The sequence below is a fragment of the Rhinolophus hipposideros genome, assembly GCF_964194185.1.
Source record: "Rhinolophus hipposideros genome assembly, chromosome: 4".
In the NCBI taxonomy this organism is placed as follows: Eukaryota; Metazoa; Chordata; class Mammalia; order Chiroptera; family Rhinolophidae; genus Rhinolophus; species Rhinolophus hipposideros.
Genome location: NC_138050.1, coordinates 12,329,314 through 12,352,598, shown reverse-complemented (window position 1 = coordinate 12,352,598; position 23,285 = coordinate 12,329,314). Strand labels below are relative to the sequence as shown.

The window sequence follows — 23,285 nt, the reverse complement described above, 5'->3', positions numbered from 1 at the left end:
GAAAATTGCTGCCAGGTTTCTTTGGAAAGGAGCCAGTAAGTCCATCCCATGCTCCAGGAGAGGAGATTTAAGTTCCATCTTCAGGCAGAAGGAGCAGCTGCATATATTTTGGCAACAAATTTCTCAATTTTAATGATAGATAGATGTCAAACCTATCTCTAGTTCAGCTAACAATTAAAGTGTAGGGATTATCTTGCACACTGTATATCCAGCTACTTGACAAAAATTATAAACTAGGTGTTAAAAGGGAACAAACCCACCCAGACTTCAGTTTAGTTTTACCTTTGGACCCCAGGCAGATTCACTGCAAGACTAACAATTCCACCATACACAAATAAGATGCTGAGTTTAAGTAATATTTTTTAACAGTTTCAAAGATGATTCTCTTAGGTTTTTAGGTATATAATCATATCTTTTATAAATAACGATACCCATTTCCTTTTCTCTAATAATCGCATTTTATTTCTGTTTCAAATCTTGAACAAGTAATAATTAGATTTTTGTAGAAATATTTATCTCAGTGCTGATCTGAATGCTGCTAGTATTTCATATTTATATTTGATGTCCACTTTTAAAGATAAATATCATACGGAAGAAATGTTCTCATTTTATCAAAGTTATATGTTAAATTGTACCTATTACACCTTTTTGTTAACTATTCAAATTATCACGTCAATATACTGCGATTAACCACTTTAGATCTACTTCATCATTTATCCTAAAAACTCAATGAGGGAAGCAGTATGGTTTTATTTATTTATATGGTAGGGTAAAACTTGAGGCTCAAGGACGTTTCCAAGACCACTGAGAAAATATTACCTAAGCCAGGACCCAAACCTAAACAGTCCAACTTGGCAGCCAGTGAACAACATGTATTTTATTAACCATTATCTCTATTAACTATCAAGCTGTTCACGCTTAAAGTGTTATTTTTTTACTATTATATTTAATGTTATAATCAATCGTATTGACAGAAAGCATTTAGGCTTAATTTTTTGTGTAGCTAAGTAGATAAGAAAACAGTTTCAGTGTTACCTAAGTCCTTTTACTCCATGATTGCTCTAATCAGGAACTCTTCATTTTAACTACTCAGTCATTGATTTTATTCAATGCAACTCCCTTAATAATATAATTAGTAAAAATTCTTCCAAGATTTTAAGTTTCTTGTTGTTTTTAGCATATGTATTTTAAACAATGTTTAAAAAATTGCTTCAACAGGTAACTTTCACATGGTTGAAAAATTTAAACGATCCATATCTACTTTTGTTTCCACCAACTTCCCATTAGGAGCCACTGTTCTTAATTTGCTGTTTCTTATGTATTCTACTAGATTTTGTTATTGTAAATACAGGAAGTACTATATTCTTATATTCTCTTTTTTATAGCACTCAATCCATATCCATTTGTTTTTTACTCATTTAACAATATAGTTGTGGTATTATTATATAATTTCTCCATTTTTTAATACCTGCATAGCATTCTATTTAATGAATGAAATATAATTAATTTAACAATTCCTGTATTAAGAGAATCTTAAGATCTCTCCTAACCTTTATGATTCTAAACAACAAAATGAATAACTCAGAATAGCCACTATTTCACATGCACACAAGTGATGAATCACTGGGTTACAAAGTGTATGTAATTTTCATAGAGATTGATCAAAATCAATAAATTGTACTACACACGGTATTATACTAAATCATGCTCCAGTTAGCAATGTGTGAGAATACGTGCTTCCTCCACAACCTTGCTAATAAAGATGGATGTTGAATTTTGAGAATCTGTCAATCTAATATGTGAAAACTGGTATCTTTAGTTTTAGATTATATTTCCCTTATGACAAGTAGGATTCAGTTCTTTTCAAATGTGTATGTGCCATATGTATCTTCCTCTATACGCTGACCATTCATATCCTTTGCCTATTTTCCTACAGGACTGTCTTACCAATTTCTAGGGAAAGCTGTGCAGTTATCATGTAAGACTTCTTTAATTTCCTGTTTCTATATTAATTATGGAAATTGTCATTTATTTTGTACGTTCACATTTTTGCTTTTTCTTGAATTGCTTACTGATGATTTGTACATTTCTATGATGATGTTTAAGTATCAGCTTTTAAATTATTTTCTGTCCTCTGAATCATTAATTCCTAATTTTCTATTTATTAATTACTTCCATTTATTTGGTTATACTTTTCCTAACTTGTACATTTTAATTACTTTTTTCTGTATTTCTTTTCTATTGCTCTATGGCTATGGATGTTTCTTTACGCACTTTTTAAGCTATATACTATAGGTTTTTTTAAGCTTTCTAAAAATTCTACACTTTCAGTGTGCACTTTTTGTTTGACACAAAAATGGTTTAATAAATTTTAAATTTCTAGGTAGAAGACTCATTGGTTTCTGACTGTGTTCCTATTTTCTAATTTTATTGCATGTTAACTAGAGAATCTCCTCTGTTTTGTTTCTACATTTTGGAATTTTTCTTTGATGTCTATTACACCATATCAAATCTTTATAAATGTTCCTTGGGCACTTGAAATTATATTCTTTATTAACAAGCTAAAGAGGTCAAACTATATTAGTCAGATTTATCTTATTATTTAAATTACTTTCCCCCTTGATTTTTTATGAACTGAGATCAGTGAAATAAAGTTTGTTTCAATGTTTTATACTCTTAGTGATTGCTTATTTCTCCTATACTTTCTGTTTCACTGTTTCACACTCTGGTATTAGAAAGTATCCTTCTTTATATTGTTTACTGGTTTTTGTTTTCAGTTTTAATTTGTCCAATATCAAGTCCCAGTTCCTGCTTTTTTCATTTGTATTTATGTGTTATACCCTTTACTCATCCTTTTAATTACAGCCTTTCTAATTCACTTTGTATGATTCTTGAATATAGAACTGTGATTTTCTTTTCTTTACAGTAGGCGTACAAAAACTTTTACATTTATTAAGATGGCAGATATGTTTGGTGTTAGATATGTCATAATTTATGTTATACTTCTTGATTTTTATAAAATTTGTATAGACTTCTATCACACGTATAGTTCTCAGTTTTATTTGTACTTTTTGAAAGCATCACAATTTTGTTAAATTGCTTATCTTTGTAACTACAAAGGAATAAAAAGGCTATACATTTAGAAAGTGTATTTCTCTAATATAAGCATATTTACGCTTAATTTTTCCTCTCTCCTACCATCAAATTTTAGTCAATTGGCCTATAATTCCAACATTTCATTTGTCAGCTTACATGGATATCATTTGACTCTGGACTTACTCCACTTTCCACCTTTCTTTAGTCCTTTCCCCATTCATTATAATTGTAGCATTTCTACATTAGGGTATATAAACAGTAAGTTCCAGAATGGCACTGTAATTCAAACGTTTGTTTTAGTAATAGTTTTACTGTTAAATTAATTCAGAGTTCTCCAGTATTCCTTAAACTCTATCCAGTCATCATACTTGGCTGAACTTCATTGTCCAGCAATTTTCTCAATAATTATTCAAGAAAAAAATTCCTTGTATGGTTAAAAATTGTTTGGCAGCAACCTTTTTACTTAAAGGATACTTTGTCTCCCATTTTCTTCATTTCAGCATCTCATAGTTGGTGCTCTTCATTTTCTATATTGAAGGTTGTTGTAGAAAAATCTAAGGGCAAACTCAATAATTTTCTGTAATCCTTCTAAAGGCTTATGTTTTCATCTACACATATTATTGTTTCCAATTTTATTGTCTGTGTTGCTATCTTACTATTTGTCTATATACATAGACAATTTTATTGTCTATGTACGCTATCTTACTATGGTCATATTAAGATAGCATAGCATCTTACTATGCTATCCACACTGTTAATCTTCCTTTCAGTTTCTTTAGATTCCATTTTTATTTGTTTGAAAGATTTTTCCTTCGATTTATTTACCAAATTTTGTTAGCTTGTGATTCAATACTTCCATGTTATCTTACCATTTCTTGTAACTTCTTGAAATTCTGTTTTAAATAGTTGTCATTCTTCAGAAGCAATTCATTTTTCTTTTTTTTTTTTTTTTACTTATGGTTAAAGTTTTAATCACAATTATGTACTTGATAGCAACAGTTTTCCAGTGAGTATTCTTATCTTCTGGTTAGTTTTGTTTATCTTTGCCACCTTTCAATATTTTTAAATGTGTGTGTCTGACAATTTTAAGAGACTGCAATAGGCTAGAATCCTTTATTAATATATCCTGGTCAATTTATTTTAATTGACCAAAGACAAATAAGTAATCCTTATCTCTTAATAGAAGTCAATGTTTCTCCCTCTCAGTATTCTATCAACTAGTACACCTACAGTTCCTCATATATGCATAACTTTTTTCTACAATCCTGACTATGTTGAATTATTCCCTATATCTACTATAATATACCTATTCTCCCTTATTTCACTATTCATTTGGCACAAAAATGAAAATAGTATCTATTCTTCTAGAATATTTAGCATGTTAGAGATGTATTATTCGGATTTTGTGTTGTTTTCATCAGCATTGTCAATGAACACTTGGTAAATTTAAAAACCAAAAAAGAATTGAGGTTCTGAGATGAACCCCATCTAGCAGTAGCTATTAATACTGCAGTGACAGGACTATTTTCTTGGACTCATTGGTATATACAATAGATTTTAAAAAGAATAATCACGCGCTGCACGACACAATAGGAAAAACACTCATTATATCAGCAGGTGATTTTTTTAAAGTATCTGACTTCTGGACTTTGGGGTAAAAAGAGATACTCTAGGATTTTAAAATTACAAACTTAATCAATAAGCTCCAACGTTAGAAGAGAATACAAATAATAAAATACAGACTTAGTGTAAGCAAAAGAACAGCTCTAAGGGAGACTTCAGTATACACGGTATTCCTTGTGTCAAGAAAGTTTTCATTGAAATCATATCCATATGTGCTTTACTTTATTTCTTGAAATATTTTATTATACCCTTAAAATGAACAATATTTTATTTTCAGCAAGCAATATAGGAATAAACTATATTACTGAAACTGTGATTTTACTGAAACTGTGATTTTATTCTATAATCTACTACTAATAAACAACTTTTATGAAATATTTTTTACAACTTCTACCACAGGAAGCTATTTTCCACTGTAAGATTTTTGCAGTCAAATTTCATGTTACATTAGATACAAAACTAGTAAAAATACAATTTCAGAAGATATTTCAATAATTCATTATATAAAAAAAATCAACTTACTTGTGACCTAAATGCTTCAGAAAGTATCCCAGAACCTTCAGAGCTTGAACCCAAATACTTTCACTTTTAGAAGCCAATAGTTTGTAGATTACCCTAAAAACATAGAAATAAATTGATTTTTTAAACTCCTACAAATATTTAAAATATAGGTACTGTGTACTTTAAAAATTGTATACACGTAAAGCATAAAATAGCTCTCAGGAATTTAAATTCTTTGGATAAATGAAAAATTAGCATATTTTATGAATTTTTCTTAACTTGCCCTCCTAATAATATGCTGAAAAGGGCAATGTGATTGGTCATTCATAAGTACTAACTCCCAGCACACTCAATAATAATTTTCTATTTTAAGATATATGCTTAGGGAACTCTCATACACTGTTGGTGGGAATGCAGACTGGTGCAGCCGCTATGGAAGGCAGTGTGGAGGTTCCTCAAGAAATTACGAATAGAATTACCATACGACCCAGCAATCGCTCTCCTGGGTATCTACCCCAAAAATGTAAAAGCATTTCTCTATAGAGACACGTGTACTCCAATGTTCATTGCAGCTTTGTTTACGGTGGCCAAGACATGGAAACAACCAAAATGTCCTTCAATAGATGAATGGATAAAGAAGTTGTGGTACATATACACAATGGAATACTATTCGGCGTTAAGGAAAGATGATATAGGAGCATTTGTGACAACATGGATGGATCTTGAGAGTATAATGCTAAGTGAAATAAGTCAGACAGAAAAAGCAGAGAACCCTATGATTTCACTGATATGTGGTATATAAACCAAAAACAACAAAAGAACAAGACAAACAAATGAGAAACAAAAACTCATAGACACAGACAGTAATTTAGTGGTTACCAGAGGGTAAGGGGGTGGGGGGTGGGTGATGAGGGTAAGGGGGTCAAATATATGGTGATGGAAGGAGAACTGACTCTGGGTGGTGAACACACAATGGGATTTATAGACGATGTGATACAGAATTGTACACCTGAAATCTATGTAAATTTACTAACAATTGTCACCCCAATAAATTTAATAAAAAAAAAAAAAAGATATATGCTTAGGGAAGCCATGTTTCCTCTTGTATTGGAGTTGTCTGATATTTGTACTTGATGATCTTTGGACCATAGACCTGCCCAATTATTTCCCTCTTCTTAGAATTCAGAATGAGGTCTGAGAAATAATATCTAGTCTTTGTTATTCTCTTGAATTAGGAAATGATTTAAAACAGATAGGACAGCCTTCCTATGTATGTTAACAGATGCTAGTCTATATACAGAAAAATAAAGCAGCCACATAAGAAGTACCAGAGGAGGCAAACTTATTTCCTTTTAGTTTCCAATTCCTTGTTCCTGCCCTAATGAGATTATTATAACAAACACATTATTCTGTTTACTTAAATCAGTTTGAAGCAAACTGTTACTTGAAGCAAAAAGTCTCTAGTAATATAACCGAACCGAACTGATACAGTCACTTCAAATATTGTATAAGACCAGGGTCATTTCCATTACAATATTTGCAAGGTCTTTAGAAATTTTATCCTATTTGTTTTTTTTAAAAAATAAAAGTAAATATTTTTTTAAAAGGTAAAGGGGGCAATAACAACTATATTCTTTTGCAACTCATTCTAGAATTTAAGAAGGCTCTTTGAGGGTGGCAGTGGTGACACTATAAAAAATAGGATGTGCTTTATTATGTTAAATATATTTTTTTAAAAATAAAATGTTATACAGATGTAGATGGGTACAGAAACCATCTCCATGTTTTGTGTCCTTTCATGCTGTGACCTTTGACCAACCTCACTGTCCTTATAAGCATCTCAAAGCCTTCTAGTTAATGATCATCTGTGTTCCTTAAAAATATAACCATACATCGTTTTGTAAGGAAAGGCCAGGATGACATCCAGATGAATATCAAATTGGTGACAATATGGACCACCTGGAGGTCTGGCCTTTGGCAGGACAGAATTCTTTGTCTGCTTGCCTTGTCAATCATTAGTACCTGAATATACTTTTTTTTAAGATTTATTTTTATTTTATTATTTTTTTTAAGGATGGGGCAGCTCACAGTGGCCCATGCAGGGATCAAACTGGCAACCTTGGTGTTATCAGCACCATGCTCTCAACAACTGAGCTAACTAGCCACCCCTGAGATATATGATATGTAAAAGAGGACAGTAACAGTTTTTAGCAGATAATAATTTGCGAAGAATTGCTGGGCTGTCTCTTCTACTCAGACCCAATCTTCCCATACGTAAATTACCCTATAATAAATTATTACATTGTATGGAGTTGCCTGCTTCATTTGTTGGTCTTAAGACACATTCTCATTACAGTGGCCATTACAACTTTGCCCCACTTTGGACAAATGTCATTCTATAATTTGAAGATGAAATATTCTAGGCTAAACAAAAAGCTGGTAATAGAAGATGCACTATAATTTTCATATCATGTCAGTAACATTAACAAAGGGGAACAAAAACTTAAAGCTAGTGACACCTATTTTATGTTTCACATTAGCTAATACTATTAAAAAAAGAAAGTAACATGTTTCTTGTTTTATTTTGTTTTTGCATTTACTGAAGAACAGACAATGAGTAAAAATAAACTCTAGAGTGATTATTTCCCTTGGAAGATGATTTCTTTCAAAAAGGTCAAGTTCTTAAATGAATATATATTTACACTGAAATCTATTTTCAGGACTGGTAAAAATCAAGATCAGTCATGAAAAAAGACAAATATGAGAATAGGAAAGTTATACATGTCAAATAATAAATATTCAGAAAATCATAAGAAAAAATATTCAACTGCAAAAACAATCTTGAAATCCAAATTAAAAGCTATATTCAGATATAGAATCAGAAATCCAACCAAATTCCTATTTTCTAGGAATAGCTTTGCGTTAAAGGAAAAAAAGGTGTAAGATCTACCCTGGATAAACAGAAATCATAATTAACATCTGAAATATGAAAACATCTAGAGTACTCACACATCTACACTACACAGGATTTTCTTACAAAATGAGATAGACATAGGATTGTAATACCGTATGAATTGGAAATTTACTGACAGATCAGCTCATAAATGTTTACTTGTAATATACTAAAATAGGTGAATCCTAATTCATATGCCTGAGCTGTTGATATTATTAATGTTGATATATTATTTCCAACCTGTGGAAGTTCATTGAGTTGCACATGGAATATCTGAGATTTCTTCTTCATTCCAACAAACTCAGACTACAGAAAATAAAAAGGGAGAATCCCTAACGAGCTAGGTTATAGGTTTAAGTTCCAAAGAATACTATCAAGAAACTAAGAAACTATGCTTCACCTGTTTACATAATTAATACAATCTTCATAATTAAACTAAGTCTTCAAATTCTTTAGGTTTGGTCCTCCTGTTAAAACATTTTTCATCAGTATTATTGCCATTGCACTGACACTGCCCTAGCTCATCATCCCTCAAACTGACGAATAAAATAATCTCTCTACTGATCTCGCTACATCAGCTTTGTCCCTCTCCAACTCATTTTCCACACAGCTGACTGTATATCTAACAAAATGGAAATCTGAGAAAATCAATTCCTCATTAAAAATTATATAATTTTCATCACCAACAGGGTAAAATCTAAATTTTTATCATTCTATACTTTCCAAACCTGGCCACTATCTAGCTCTGGAGTCAAAACTCATAATTTTCATGTACTCTCTTTTGTTGAAATAGACCATGCTCTCTCTCTACTGCAAAAAAAAAATTTGCTCTTCCCACTCTTAAAATGTCTTCACTATAGCAATGTTTTATTTTTCTTGAAACCCATTTTCTATACACTTCTTCTGTATTGAATATTAGAGGATTAACAGCAGCTTTCTACACATATTCCCTTTTTATGTGTAAGATTTTGCTACATTTATTCCAAAATTCAAGTAACAGAGGTTATTCTTGGAAGCACAACTGTACTCAATTAAAGTCTATTAAAATTGTTGATATAATCATACCTTATTCCATTTCTTTGATCAAATGCTGGTATCATTGAGGCTGGGTGTTCTGACATTAGAGCCACTAGTAACTGTAACACATCATGAATATTTTCATCCTGCATAATAAGAATCACCAATATTTCTTTAGTTAAAATTTTATTCTAATGCTTTGAATAAAATAATTTAAATGGAATACCCAAACTGTGTCCTACCTCATGCATTGTAAGTAGGTAATTTAATATACTCTGAAGTTCATCTTCCTTGACCCCTCGATCCTTTAAAAAAAAAAATCATTACTTAATGTAAAACTAAAATTAAAACTTTCATTGAAAACAGATCAAAATAATCTCATTTTAAAAGACAATAAAAACAACTTCAAAATAGCAATGTTTTAATTTAAATATCTAGATACTTCGTAATTCATATACTATATCATTGCAAGTTAAATAGAAAATATTTAGAAATTTGTACCTATTTTTCAAAGTTGCTTACATTTGATTGACCATCGTTATAAAAAGTTAGTGTATTTTGAACATGTAACTGTATTATTACTATTTTCTAACCATGCATTATTTTCTTAAAATAAAGCAAAGTACTGCCAAATTTTACAATATCAATTGCGTATTTTACCTTTACTTTCCATGTTTTTAATCTTACTCTTTTAAAAATACTACTGAGATAAAATACATAATGTAAACATTCTCAAACAGGAACACAGGCAAATTTCTGGAACCAAAACGCAATGCGTGTTTGTTATGCATATATGTTCCTTGTCCATTTCTGCCATATCTTTTAGTATGGAGGATCTCAAAGAATATTTTTTAAAAAGTCAAGTTCAACAAAAACTAATACTAAGATTTACTTAAAGCAATTTATGCATTAAACATAGCTTGTGCTAATTTTACAATTAGCATAGTTTGTGCTAATTTTACAATAATGATTTTAAACTATGCCAAATATTCCTTTTCACCTACTATACTGCTATTCAGCAATCACATAAAATTACCTTTAGTATGAGCTGTTTCAGAAAAAGTAGCATAAATGCCCGTAGTGATATAATTTCTTTTTGTGATGGCCGGGGACCATCTAGAATAAAACAGGAAAAAAAAAAAAAAAAAAGAACTCATGATATTAAATAAGCTTAATGCAATGTTAGGATACTATGGAATTTGTTAGTAGTTATATTTATTATAATTAAATATTTATTACTATTAATGCTATATAATTTCAATTATATCAGAATCTAAACATTAATTTTCAGATTTTTGGCAATTTCAAATTATTCACCAAACGTCAAATGTGGGGGAATTACTTTTTAAAAATTATAATACCTTAGTATCCATTGATAAATGTATAATCATCAAGTGGTTACATGGATACTTTTTCCTACTCTTATTACATAAATAGGGTTCCTTTTCTGGAACTTCAAGTCTAAGTTTGCCCAATATTTCTTTCACCCTCCAATCTGTCTTCATTTAAAGACCATATCCATTTTTACCCCACCCATTATATAACATGTCATAGAAAAAATGACACTGCATTGTAACTATTTTGCAGATTTTCTCTTCCATGTTATTTGTATATGCCAAATACATATTACATTGGCCACACAATAAATGTTTATGAGTCAATAAATGAAAATGAACAAAAACAATTAAAATATACCTATCAGCCTTTCTTAATACAACCAGGATTTGTACAGCTTCTTTATACGTTTTTAAATTACAATCGCTTTATGTGTGAATTCTAACATCTCTTTTCACTCGCCAAATATTTCCATGTAGATTATTATATCTCAAAGCAAATGATCCCTCAAACAGCCCATTTCATCTACTCCTAAGAAAGAAATCTCTTTTCCATTTCCCCGACTGCCCTCTACATTTTTTGCCCTACTCCTGCCAATAGTACAAAGTACCCTTTTCCTCCTTACCAACACTTTGATTTACTTTTACTTAAAACATTTTGCATGGTGAAATATAGCACACATACAGAATACACAAATGTGGAATTTCACGAATTATTATAAAATGAACACCTGTATAACCACTTTTTAGGTGAAGAAACTGAAACTGAAGCCTGGTAGGGACACTCATTAAGCAATGGCTTACAGATGAAGGGACTGCACAGAGTTCAGGGGTGAGGTCCTGATTTATACCATATGCAGATTTCTGACTTCTGCTGTGTAAATACTCCCACCATGACTGACTTCAAGTTCAAGCTACCAATGGATTAACTATCTACTCATAAATTCACGGAATATTTAATCATTGTCTGTGGCAACAGCATAATAGAGGCCTCACTCTTCCTCAGCCCTCAGCTCTGAGATACATTGCCCTCCTGATCACATCCCCCCTCCATCCCAGTAAAAATAGCCATTATCTTAGTAATAACGATCTTATTTCATTTATAATTTGCCACCACTTAATGATATTTGACAAGTTTTATATTATCTTTGTGCATCATTTTTGTTGTTGTTGTTAGGTTGACATAGGGCTTATATCATACAATAATTTGTGAGGATTAAATAGATCAATATGTGTAAAGAAATCAGAATAGAAAACATTAGAATAGTAAAGGAATTAAAATAAAATTACGATTTTAATTTTAAGCACTCAGTAATATTAGATAAAATTACTATTATCACATATTACAAATCGTAAACAGCATGTTGCAGAGAAATATAGAGATGTGTGCATTTTGTGTATGTGTGATATGGATTCGTATTTTACAAAATAAAATATAAATAAATGTACTTTACAAATATAAAACTGAATGAGAAAACAAATCACAAATGATACCATTTATGAATAACACAGAATCATTTAGGAATATATACATAAGTAGTAAAAAGGAGTAAAGGATAGTTAAAAACAATGAGAGCTTAAAAACAAAGAAAAGGCATAAGGAACATAAAATTGAAAATGGGTTATCTCTATGGCTGGAAATGGGAGGAAGATGTACCCTCATTATAATGTTCTAGTTTTTAAGCGTGGCAATACTTTTATGAGGTTCCTTTTATGTTTACATATATAATGCTGTTCACGATGTATTCAAAATAAATCTTTGAAACACCTATCATTTAAAGCACCTATGTATATGCATGTGTAAGTTTGTATATGAGCAGAAAAACGTAGCAGAAGGATATATAAGACTGGTAATATTGGCTCCTTGGGAGAGTATTAACTTTTATTCATAAATCTTTGTATTATTTCACTTGCTACCAAGTTCAGCATTACTATATTTGTAATGTCAATAAATGTTTTATAGTGAACCATGTATAATAAGAAACAAAAGTGCTAAATCAATCAAAACAAAAAATATCCTACTTCTCAAACTGAATACCTACACGTGAAAAGTTCTATGAAAAGCAAGACAGTACAAATTATCTTTAGAGCATCTTTAAAAGAAAGCATTTTAGTTCAAAATGGTATTTGAAAAAGTTATCTAGAAAACGATGTGTCAAATCAGAACTTTACATTCCACTATATAATAAAATTAATTTCAGATGGATTAGAAAAGTGTGTTTAAAATAATAAATTAATAAAAGCATAGATCAAAAAGAATAAATTAAACCATAAAGAAAAAGGAATGTCCTTCCACTTTCTTGTCACTTTTTTTAAAAATATATTTATTTGTTTTCTTCCCTCCCTTCTCTTTAGGCCGGAGCCAGCAGGGCCTAAGAGCCCAGGGATCTAAGAGCCCAGGAGCTAACAGAAGCCAAGTAGACACCAAAGGCTGGAACAGACAAGGAGGCAACCCCTCTGGGTCAGTAAGGAGACAATAAGGGCCAGTAGAGTGCTGTGGCAAAGAGACAACTGGGGTTAAGAGGTGACAAGTACCATCTAAAGCTAGAGTTGAGGACCTGGTCAGAGTTGTCTGGTATGTCAAAGCTGAGACAGCGATGGTGCACGTGTCAGAATACTGGTTTCAGGAACGGAATAAGCAAATATGTAAATATATTAAAGATGATGGGAGTAAGATTTCTCACTATTGAAGGAAAAAAGCTGTAAATATAGTAAGTTTGAGGCTAAACTGAACCATGTGGTTTTGGACTAGAGTTGAAGGTACTGGTATAAACTCATGGTTTTCAATATAAATACATCAGTTTAGATGTATGCATGCATGTGTGTGTGTATGTGTGTGTGTGTGTGTACACACATATATATATATATCGTGTATATATATGTGTGTATATATATATGTGTGTATATATATATACACTTATATATATATATATATATATATATTTGTATTTCCTAGATCCTTTCCAATAAGAACGCCTAGAACCAATAACATCCAAATAGTAATAACCATAACAAGCACACTTAACATCCTGATCCTGATTTCTAAAAACCATATTCACCACAACAATCCAGGACTTCTTGAAGAAATGGCTGATTCCAGGACTGGAATGAGGAAAGTATAAGATGAACCAAGAACATCTTGTGCCAGAAGGCAAGGAAGTATTAAAAAAATATGGACATTTGTCATAAAAACCCAAGAATGCAAGCAAACGGTCTCCTACTGGCCAAATCTGAGACAACTTGAACATAAAAATACATACCGATACAACTCAGGAGATAGCCTTTGGGCTACATCCATCAAGCCAATTTTAAGTTTCATGAACCATACCACACACATTCATTAACAAACTGTGTTGTTGTTTTTTTTTTCTTTTGTTTGTTTTTTGCAACACAATGACTGCAACAAAAATCTTAAGGCTCCCTAAATCCTAAAATATTTAGTGTCTGGCCCTTCCCAGAGAAACCCTATCAACTACATAGTAAATAAAATAGGAACCCATGAAATTTATACTGATATAAAAAATGAACAAATAAATAAATGGAGGAGAAATACAAGTTTTTCCTACAGTAGAATTCAAAATTATAAATGCCTTAAAAAATATGGTCATTTGGCAGTAAAGCTCTATTCTGACAGGAGTCATCAATGAACTAAAACCAGTAAGTGAAGATTGTTGAAAACCAGCATATTTGCATATCCCAATGTATTTCTCCACCAAATACTTATTACTAGAAAATAGATTGTAGTGATTTTACAATGAACCCTGGTAGACGCCACCTTAATCAAATAATCAATGTTAACATCACTACTAATAAGACAACTCAACATCATGTGCCTCTTGACATGATACAGTGAGACAGAACTAGTATCACACCTCTGTGTGATACCTTCCAAAAATGAAAACCCTAAATCTTCATCAGCAAATATCAAACAGACCCAAAATAAGGGACATTCTAAAAGGTAATTTAACTGTTCAAAAATGTCAAGGATATGGACGACAAGGAAATACTAAAAGAAATTATTCTGCATTGAAGAATATTAAAATGACAAGGCAACTAAAAGCAATAAAAGATCCTGAACTGGGATTTAGGGGAAACATTATTTTTTTCCTAGAAAGAATATTATTGGATAACTGGTAAAATTTCAACGAGATCTTTAGATTAGATGATAGTATTATATTAAGGTTAATTACCTGATTTTATGGTTGCCCTTGGTTATCTAAGAGAGTACCTTTATCTCTTAGGAAATAAACAGTAGAATATTTAGGATAGTAGGCTATCACGTCTATAATTTATTCTCAAATAACTGACAAAAACATGCAAATGTTTATGCATGTGTTTGTATTTATATAAGAGTAGAAAGTGATAAAGTCTATGTGGTGAAATGTAAAATACTGGGAAATATGGTGGGGATATATGAGAATTCCCTGTACAATTCTTACACCATTTTTGTAAATTATAAATTATTTTTTGAAGAAGAAATAAATACATATGAATATATGATTTGCCTAAAATAAACCCTATCAGAGGTAGTATTTAAAAACAAGAGCTCTGAGTCAAATAAACATGATTCAAATTTTAGTTCTGTCACATTGTACCAACTTTCATTTCCTAATTTGCAAAGTGGGAGTGATATTAAAAAAATATTTATGTATAAGTAAATTCCTATGTGTATGTGTACATATGTCTATATATAATTATATTACATGTAAATGATTAAACAAAATTAACATGTAGAATGGTTAGCACAGATTCTAACCCATGGTGAGCATTCAGTAAATTTTAGGCGTTATTCATTTAAAAACAATAGAAACAGCTATAAATGCAAAATAATAGATCTGAGTGCACATACACAATTTTTAAAGTCCCATCAATGAAAGACATAAAAGTAAGCTAATAAATATTAAAGTAGTGAAATGCTATTTTCCCTATCAAAAAGATTTTTATAAAATGATAATTTGCAATACTATTGTGAATATGCTTAGAAAAGCACTCTAACATACTATTGGTGAAATTGTAAACTGGTATAATATTTCTAAAAAAAAAAAATCGACAACATTTATGAGACTCTCAGTGATTCTAAACAAATAAAAGATAGAGGCTAATGATTATACACAATGGATTCAATCACTGCATTATTTAGATATTTGATTATTGATACAATCAAAACTTTAATGGTACATGCTGTTAAATTACTATGTAGAGCCAACAAAAAAAAAAACAAACAAGAAAATCTCAATTATGTAAGAGTTTAACTATTTCACATATTTATGCAATGAAAAATAGTGGAAGAACACTACCATTCAGGAAGAACATTCCTGAGGTTTGGGTTATGAATAATTTTTCTCTTCTACATTATTTCATTTCTATGATGAGTGTATTTTTATATAATTAGTTAAACTGGAAATAAATTTGAAACAACAATGCAAAGCAGAATTAGTTGGAAGAAAGGGTGAAGTTTGGGAAAAAATAAAAGCAACAATCTCAAAATGTTGAAACAACTGTATTGCAACTCACTGACCATGACTAATGTCATTCATCTGTTTTTAATATTATGAATATATCTTCATGAATCACAAGCACACAAGCTAAAAGGTAGACTACTACTTCTTTTTACTTGTCTTTATTCCAAAACTAATTTAATACTGCAAAGCTATAAACTTGTTCTTTACCACAAAGAATTCTCAATATACGTTTACTACATAAATGATATTTTCATAACCGTGCATATCTGCTCACTATAACAGCAGATATAGAACAGTTATAGTACCATATAATGTACTGGTAGACTTGTACTTACCTAATCCTTTAGGTGTAATGCCACTGCTGTCAGCAGGATTAATGACCCAGTAGTAATATTTTAATGTGTGCATTAGCTGTAATACTGTTCCTACCCTGCGTATGGTGGTGTAAATGGTAGCAGTTCCAATAAATTCAGCAGACAAATAAGTATATAGGGAAAGCTGAACCTAATACAGAATATTAACAGAGCATTAAAATGAATTTAAAATGTCTCAACTGTGTAAATTATAAATATACATTCTATTCTTATTTAAATGCAAATTAGCAAAGGCCAAGAAAAGACCATTTATTATTCTGAGGTTAAAAATAATTACTTATTAAATATTATTTGTATTTTAAAAAGAAAAAAATCTGCAATCAACACATTCTAATAATATTTCTCTTAATAGAGTAATGTGATAGCTATTAAAAATGAAATAATTTTTAATGATTCAGTAATTCCATTTAAAGTATCTGATAGGATGATCAATTATTTAAAAAGTCAACTAGACTAAAGCTCTTAATCAAACTATATTTCAGCACTTAAAGAAACAGAATTAACATCAGTCAGTTATAGCATATTTAGAAAAAATGCATATTGTCATATATCCTAAAATTTCATGTGATTTCAAAATTTCTTAACCCATTGCCATAGTATTAGAATCTAACCAATGTAAATAGAGAAATGAGAAGTCAAACACCTTTATTGAGAGAGGGAACAAACTTCAGGGTTTAGTTAGCACTCTAACAGCATAAACTGTAAAAAAAACGTCAGAACTTAAAACAGTATTTAAACAAAGTTACATGGGAGATTTGAAAATTGTAAAACGCAGCTCAAATTTATTAAAAATGTCCCTCATTATTGACTTCCATTAGACTATAACAGGACTAAGTTAAGGTATATAAAACACTAAAAATTTTATGTTGATCTCTAGAAAAAAATTTGTGTGTATATTTATTTTAAAACAATCAGTATTTACATATCATGATATAAATTGTATATTCACAACCCAAGCAATTTTTTCAATTATAATGATCACGATTATCATGATATAGTTACCTGTTATTTTCTCTTTTCTTAGTCTCTTAATAATCATGTACCAAATTCTGTATCTTTGAAAAGTATAAATCACATCTAACGACTTCAGAATGTAGTTATTACATGAAGGTTAATTTTAACAATAGTTTCACTTATTTTACCATTTACATACTTAATATTTTGATATCTGATACTACCTAATACAACTGCTGTAAATTAACTAAAAAATAAGCTGAAAACACCAAATGCTTTATATCAGATAGTCTAGATCCCATAACTATTATTTATAACATTAAATGAAAATAAAATAAACGAGAATACAGTTTTACCTTTGCAGGTGTATGTATCCAGATAGCTGGGTTGAATAAAATGTGATCACAAAGCTGTTTCAGCAAAGGTGCTCCATGAGATAAACCATCAAGGTATTTTGCAAAGGTTAAAAATTGCTCCAGGACAGCTCTAGTTATATGAACTCTTGATGACTAAAGAAAGAAAACAGAAATTTAAGCTAAAACTATGCAGAATATCAAAGTGTAAAATAACTGATTTAAAATAAGTACATATAAATTTTTCATAAATCTCCCTTAATACTTTAAATATAAAATTGAAAACTTGTATTTCCTTGGCTATTGAAAATTTAATTATATTTAGAAAGCTAAGATTTTAAGCTAATTTTCTGACAGTTAGTTATCTGAAGCCCTTTCCAGCACAACTGCAGATAAATACCTCAGGTTAAATAATGCCACTCTTACCTCCAGCTAAAGAAATAAAATAAGTTAGCATGAAAATGACTTTATTCCATTTTTATAGCAGTTGATGAACAAGAGATCTTAGATAAAATTAAAATGAAGTAAAATTCGTATCATGATAATACACACAACACATACACACACACACAAACATACACACGCCAAAAAAAGACATTGGGAAAGAAAAGTGCATTCACTAGCTCCAAACCAAAGGAAAAATAAATCAACCCTACTGTTCTACCGAATCCTTTCTTCAAAAAGTTACAAATGAGTTGCACGTCGACAAATGCAAGGCATCTTGCTTAGCAATAGACCTTTCTGACAGAGCCATAGTATTTAAAAAAAGCAGATCTCATTTTCCTGAAAACATTGTCCTTCTTTAGCTTTCAGGACCCTCAGATTATTCCTCAATGACTTTTATTTAAAAAATGGAACTGCTCAAGATTATTTATTTGGCCCTTCTTGTCCATGCATATCCTCTCCCTGAATGATGTTTTATGCTTTCACAGCTTTATATAATAACATTATTCCTATGCTGAGTACCCCCATCAAGAATTTTCAATAGCCATCACCAATACATAACTTATTTCCACAAATGACAGATCTTCCAAAATTAAAACCAAACCTTCAAGCTGCACTGCCCAATACAATAGCCACTAGTCATATGTGGCTACTGAGCTCTTGAAATATGATTATGCTAAGTGAATTATGCTGTAAGTATGTACAATCTGGGTTTTGAAGGTTCAGAATGAAAAAATAACGTAAAATATCTATTATTATTACTAATTGAGTATATTTTGAAATGGTAATATTTTAGATATACTAGGTTAAATAAAACACATTACTAAAATTAATATTTTGCTTTCTACTGGAAAATTTTAAATAGAACATGAAATTTTAAATAGAATATTATACTTTAATTTAACAATACTACCCTAGACTATAACTTCAGATGAAAACATTAGAGAGAAAAAGCTGTTTATGAAACTTGAATGTCAAAAAATATATACCCTACACAAATCTTTTCTTCCTCTAGTGATCATTTCTGCAGTATCACCATCCTCTCTAGGGTAAATAATCACCTACCATGCAACCCTAAAGCACAGGTCAAATCACACCTTTCTCTCCATTATCCACTGATTGAAGTCCAAGTATCAATATAGGATTATTTGGATCCAATATTACCTACATTCATCATGCTCACACCAAGGACAACTCGATAAATCTAACCTAAGCATGCCATGCATTTTCATACCTCTACGAAAGGGGTCACAGACTCCAACGATTACAACACACAAGTAGTTAACAAGAATATATGAATTAGGATAGGAGACAATAAAGAGTGGTGATGACTACTCTTCAGGTTCAAGGTATCTAAAGGAAACAAAGTTCAAAACTACCATCTTTCCATTGAGCCAAACAAAATTTTCTTTGGGCCAATTACATGTATAAAACACATTTGTTTCATCTGTTTTCTCCATCATGAAACCCTTGCATTCATTTCCTTTACCTTAAAGGTAGAGAACAATACTTTTCATGTAGTTATTTGGAAAATATACATGTTGCGTATTTACTCTTTTCCAGATATTTTCCTTGGCATAGCAGAAAGAACAGTTAACAAAATTGGAAGAAAGAAAACCTGCCCTCATAAAACTTACACTCTAAGGGAGAAGAAAACAGGTATATACAATAAATAAAAAGGCAAAATATGTAACATGTTAGGATACAATAAGTGTATGAGAAAAACATGGGGTGGATTAGAAATTTGTAAAAGGGTTGTTAAAAGAAGGTATTACTGAGAAGGTGGCATTTAATTAGTTTGAAGTATGACAAGGCTAGCAATGATTTTGTATTAGTTAGGCTTGTGTGTTAGGCTTGTGTGTTTGACCAAACACCAATGGTGAGTAGATAAGCAATAGTCCTACAAAATTCAAACCAAGCTTTAGAATATAACTTTACATGAAAATTTTGTAAGAAGATGTAGGAAATGATTCCAAGGAATAGCTGAATAATTAATGTGAGGAAGGCAAACAAAAACAGATAAATACTTGAGTAAAAAAACAAAACAAAGATCGGGCACTCATTTTAAAGGAACTTCAATGAAAAGAATACAATATTTTTAAATTCTAAACTATTTTATTCATGGGCAGGAAAATTAGATAAGAGATCAATGGTTTTTAAAAGCTCCAGCCAGCTCCTTCATTAGTTACAATTTCACATGGCTTATCTTATACATTCTATTTTTATTTAGTAATAATGGTTTCAAGAACATTATCTGATAAATTCTACTTTTATGTTTTCAACTCTGAAATGGAACACTGAGATCCTGTTCATAGATAAGCATTCTCAGAGATCAGATCTTATCTGATAAAAATTACCATGTTTTTATAAAGAACACTAAAGGAATATAAAATCAGATTGACCATTATGAAATTATTCATTTGAGGAAGTAATTCAATATTTGAAAACAAGTTTTCAACTTGCTCCACGTTATAAGGTTATTTTAGCAGCATCACAGGATGCCTTCCACATTACTAAAAAAAAATGTGTCAGTTTTTTTTCATAGCAATTAATGTCATTGGGTAGTAATTTTTACTTCTAAAATTGATCTTTAGGAAATATTTTTCTAAATTTGTGCTTTGTAATTAGCCCACGTAAAATCCTACTCAACAAAAAATGAATGTTCTCTTTAATGGCATGTTCTATTTACCTGTAAGTAGTACTTATTCCTTCTGCCTTGTATTGCTGTTACTTATTCACGCATCTTTGTTTCCTGATATAAAAATGGATACTATCTTATTCATCTTTATCTGTCTGGTGCCTGCCATAATTCTTCAGTAAATGTTTAACTAAATTCATGGCAAATTCCAAAATACAGTAAGACTAGGACAGATAAGGCAAAACTGTTTAGGAGAGGAAAGGATGAAAGACATCCAACTCTGTTTTAATGTGTTCAGTTTGATTGATTCTTTTAAATATATATATATATATTTTTTTAATTTTAAATTTGCTTTCATTTTCTCAAGCAAAGCTATTTTTAAAAGAAATTCATACTTGGATAATTTAGTTATAAATCTGTAAAATGCAAGCTCTGTAATGTAAACTATATGACATTACTTGTGTGTGGTAACTGAATGCATACTTTGTAAGAAGTACTATATGAAATGCGACTAAATGTATTTGGAAGTAGAATGTGAGAAACTAGAAAGAAATTATAACTAAATCAAATAGGAGCAACAGATGTAACAGAGAAATTGCTCCTCAGTTAAGACATCTTTCCCACATTTAGAACAGCCCACGACGGAATGGATTGCCAGAAATGTTCATTTGTACTGCAGAAACAATTCTATATATACAAAACATGCATTATATGTTAATTAAATTATGGAAATGATTTTAATTAGTAGAGGTACATCATAAAGTAGTTGATATTCAATTTCCATTTCACTCCTCCTGGGACACCAAGATTGAGCTCCAAATAACCTATATGAATATCCTATATGAATCACTTGTATGTTGTTCACAGGGGCAGGAAATGATTAGTTCAGAGACCCAGCATCAAAATTTTCATGGCAATGATTAGTTCAAAGTAGGCCAAGACCTAGGCTGATTAATCAAACTGGAGGGAAGGCTCTTGTTCAGGAATTGGGAGAAAGGCGCTCTCTCTCCCTTCACCAGGGTGGGAAGGCCTACAGCATCAAGAGCACCTGGCAACCTTCTTATGATCACCTGGATATCAGCTCAAGCATAAATCATCATTACAGATGGCAGAGCATAGATACAGAAAAAACCTGGGTCTTTCATGACATAACCGAGACTCAGATAACCAAACCCTGAAGCTCCATTTACTGCATGCATGTTTTGCTGGCTATACTGATCTCCTCTCCAATCTTCCCCTTGGTAGGTTCTATTTCTCCTTGGTAGGTTCCCTCGCCTATTGGCCTCCAGTTGGTTTGACTAGCTTGAGGCACCAGCAGGAAATTAAAGGATGGGAAAAATTGAATTGGAGTATTTATTTTCCTGGCTTCACCCCTTCAGCTCAATATAACGCTCATCCCTCATCTCTTCAAACCATTCTGATTCCCTCTAACAATGCTCACAACTTTCTAACGAGCCTTGCATTAAACTCTTCTCAATATGACTAATAAGCCACCAATCACCAGACTAAGTTACATTAGCAAACATACTTCTTTGTTTAAGTCACTTTGAATAAAATTTTTTATTAACCACAACCAAAAATAATGATTACATAATATAGACTCTAACTTTTCTAAAAACTCACATTTTGGCAAAATACAACAAAACAAAAATACCTTAAAAGTTTTTCATGGAACAGTATAAATGTGATTATAAGAAGTCCTCTTATGAGACTATCTTCCTTGATAACTAACTTACAACTTCTAAGACAAAGAGATAGAGTTAAGACAGTTAACCATTAACTTGTTATTCACTGATGACAAAATAAAAATTGAACCTTTATTATTTACATGACACATCACAGCTGATGCTTAAAAATAAACTAGTGTAAACATTCATAGTTGATAGTTGAAAAGGATATTCTTTTTAAGCAATCAAACAAGCATACAAGTGTTTTTCATTTATGCAATTCAATAAGTATTTATTGAGGCGGGCACTCTTTTATGTGTTCATAAAAGATACAGCAATCAGGTGTGAAAAAAATATATTGTTCCTACTTTCATGAAGCTATGTTCTAGTGAAAGGAGGCAGAAAATAAACAAGTAAAAAAAAATGTCAGAATAGTGCTGTAAAAAATTAGCAGAGTAGAGAGTGATGGTTATAGAAGGGGTACTATTCTACTATTCTATTTAGAGTGATCAGGGAAGACGTCTTTGATAAGGTGCCATAGCAAAATCCTAAATGAAGTGTAGAATCAAGCAAGCCATGTGGTTTATCTATGGGAAAAAGCAATAAGAAAACAATGCAAAAAACCCTGAGATGGACACATTTCAGTTTTTACAAGGAAGGCAAAGAGGCTTTTGTATGGTCAGTGTGGCTGCAACAGAGAAAGCAAGGAGAATGTTAAGACATGTAGAAGTGAGACTTGGGACTTTTTTACTCCAAGAAGGTTGAAGTAGTTAAGATCTGGCATATTTTAGAGCACTAGTCTGACTACAAGAGAAAGATGATGATGGACTGAACTAAGATAATATCAATGGACAGAGAAAGGAGTAGAG

General features: G+C 31.0%; 1 protein-coding gene across 4 annotated transcripts in view; it reads right to left on the bottom strand.

The window, feature by feature from the left end:
• The window catches only part of NBEA (neurobeachin), a 656,028-nt gene that overhangs the window by 489,987 nt on the left and 142,756 nt on the right, over window positions 1-23,285 (bottom strand). For all 4 annotated transcript variants that reach the window (XM_081046841.1, XM_081046842.1, XM_081046843.1 and 1 more), the window contains exons 12-17: window positions 17,671-17,823; window positions 16,322-16,490; window positions 10,227-10,306; window positions 9,433-9,495; window positions 9,239-9,336; window positions 5,242-5,334 (exon numbers count right to left, since the gene is read on the bottom strand). In XM_081046841.1, coding sequence (XP_080902967.1) covers window positions 5,242-5,334; window positions 9,239-9,336; window positions 9,433-9,495; window positions 10,227-10,306; window positions 16,322-16,490; window positions 17,671-17,823 — 656 coding nt within the window. The remainder of the gene's footprint in view (window positions 1-5,241; window positions 5,335-9,238; window positions 9,337-9,432; window positions 9,496-10,226; window positions 10,307-16,321; window positions 16,491-17,670; window positions 17,824-23,285) is intronic.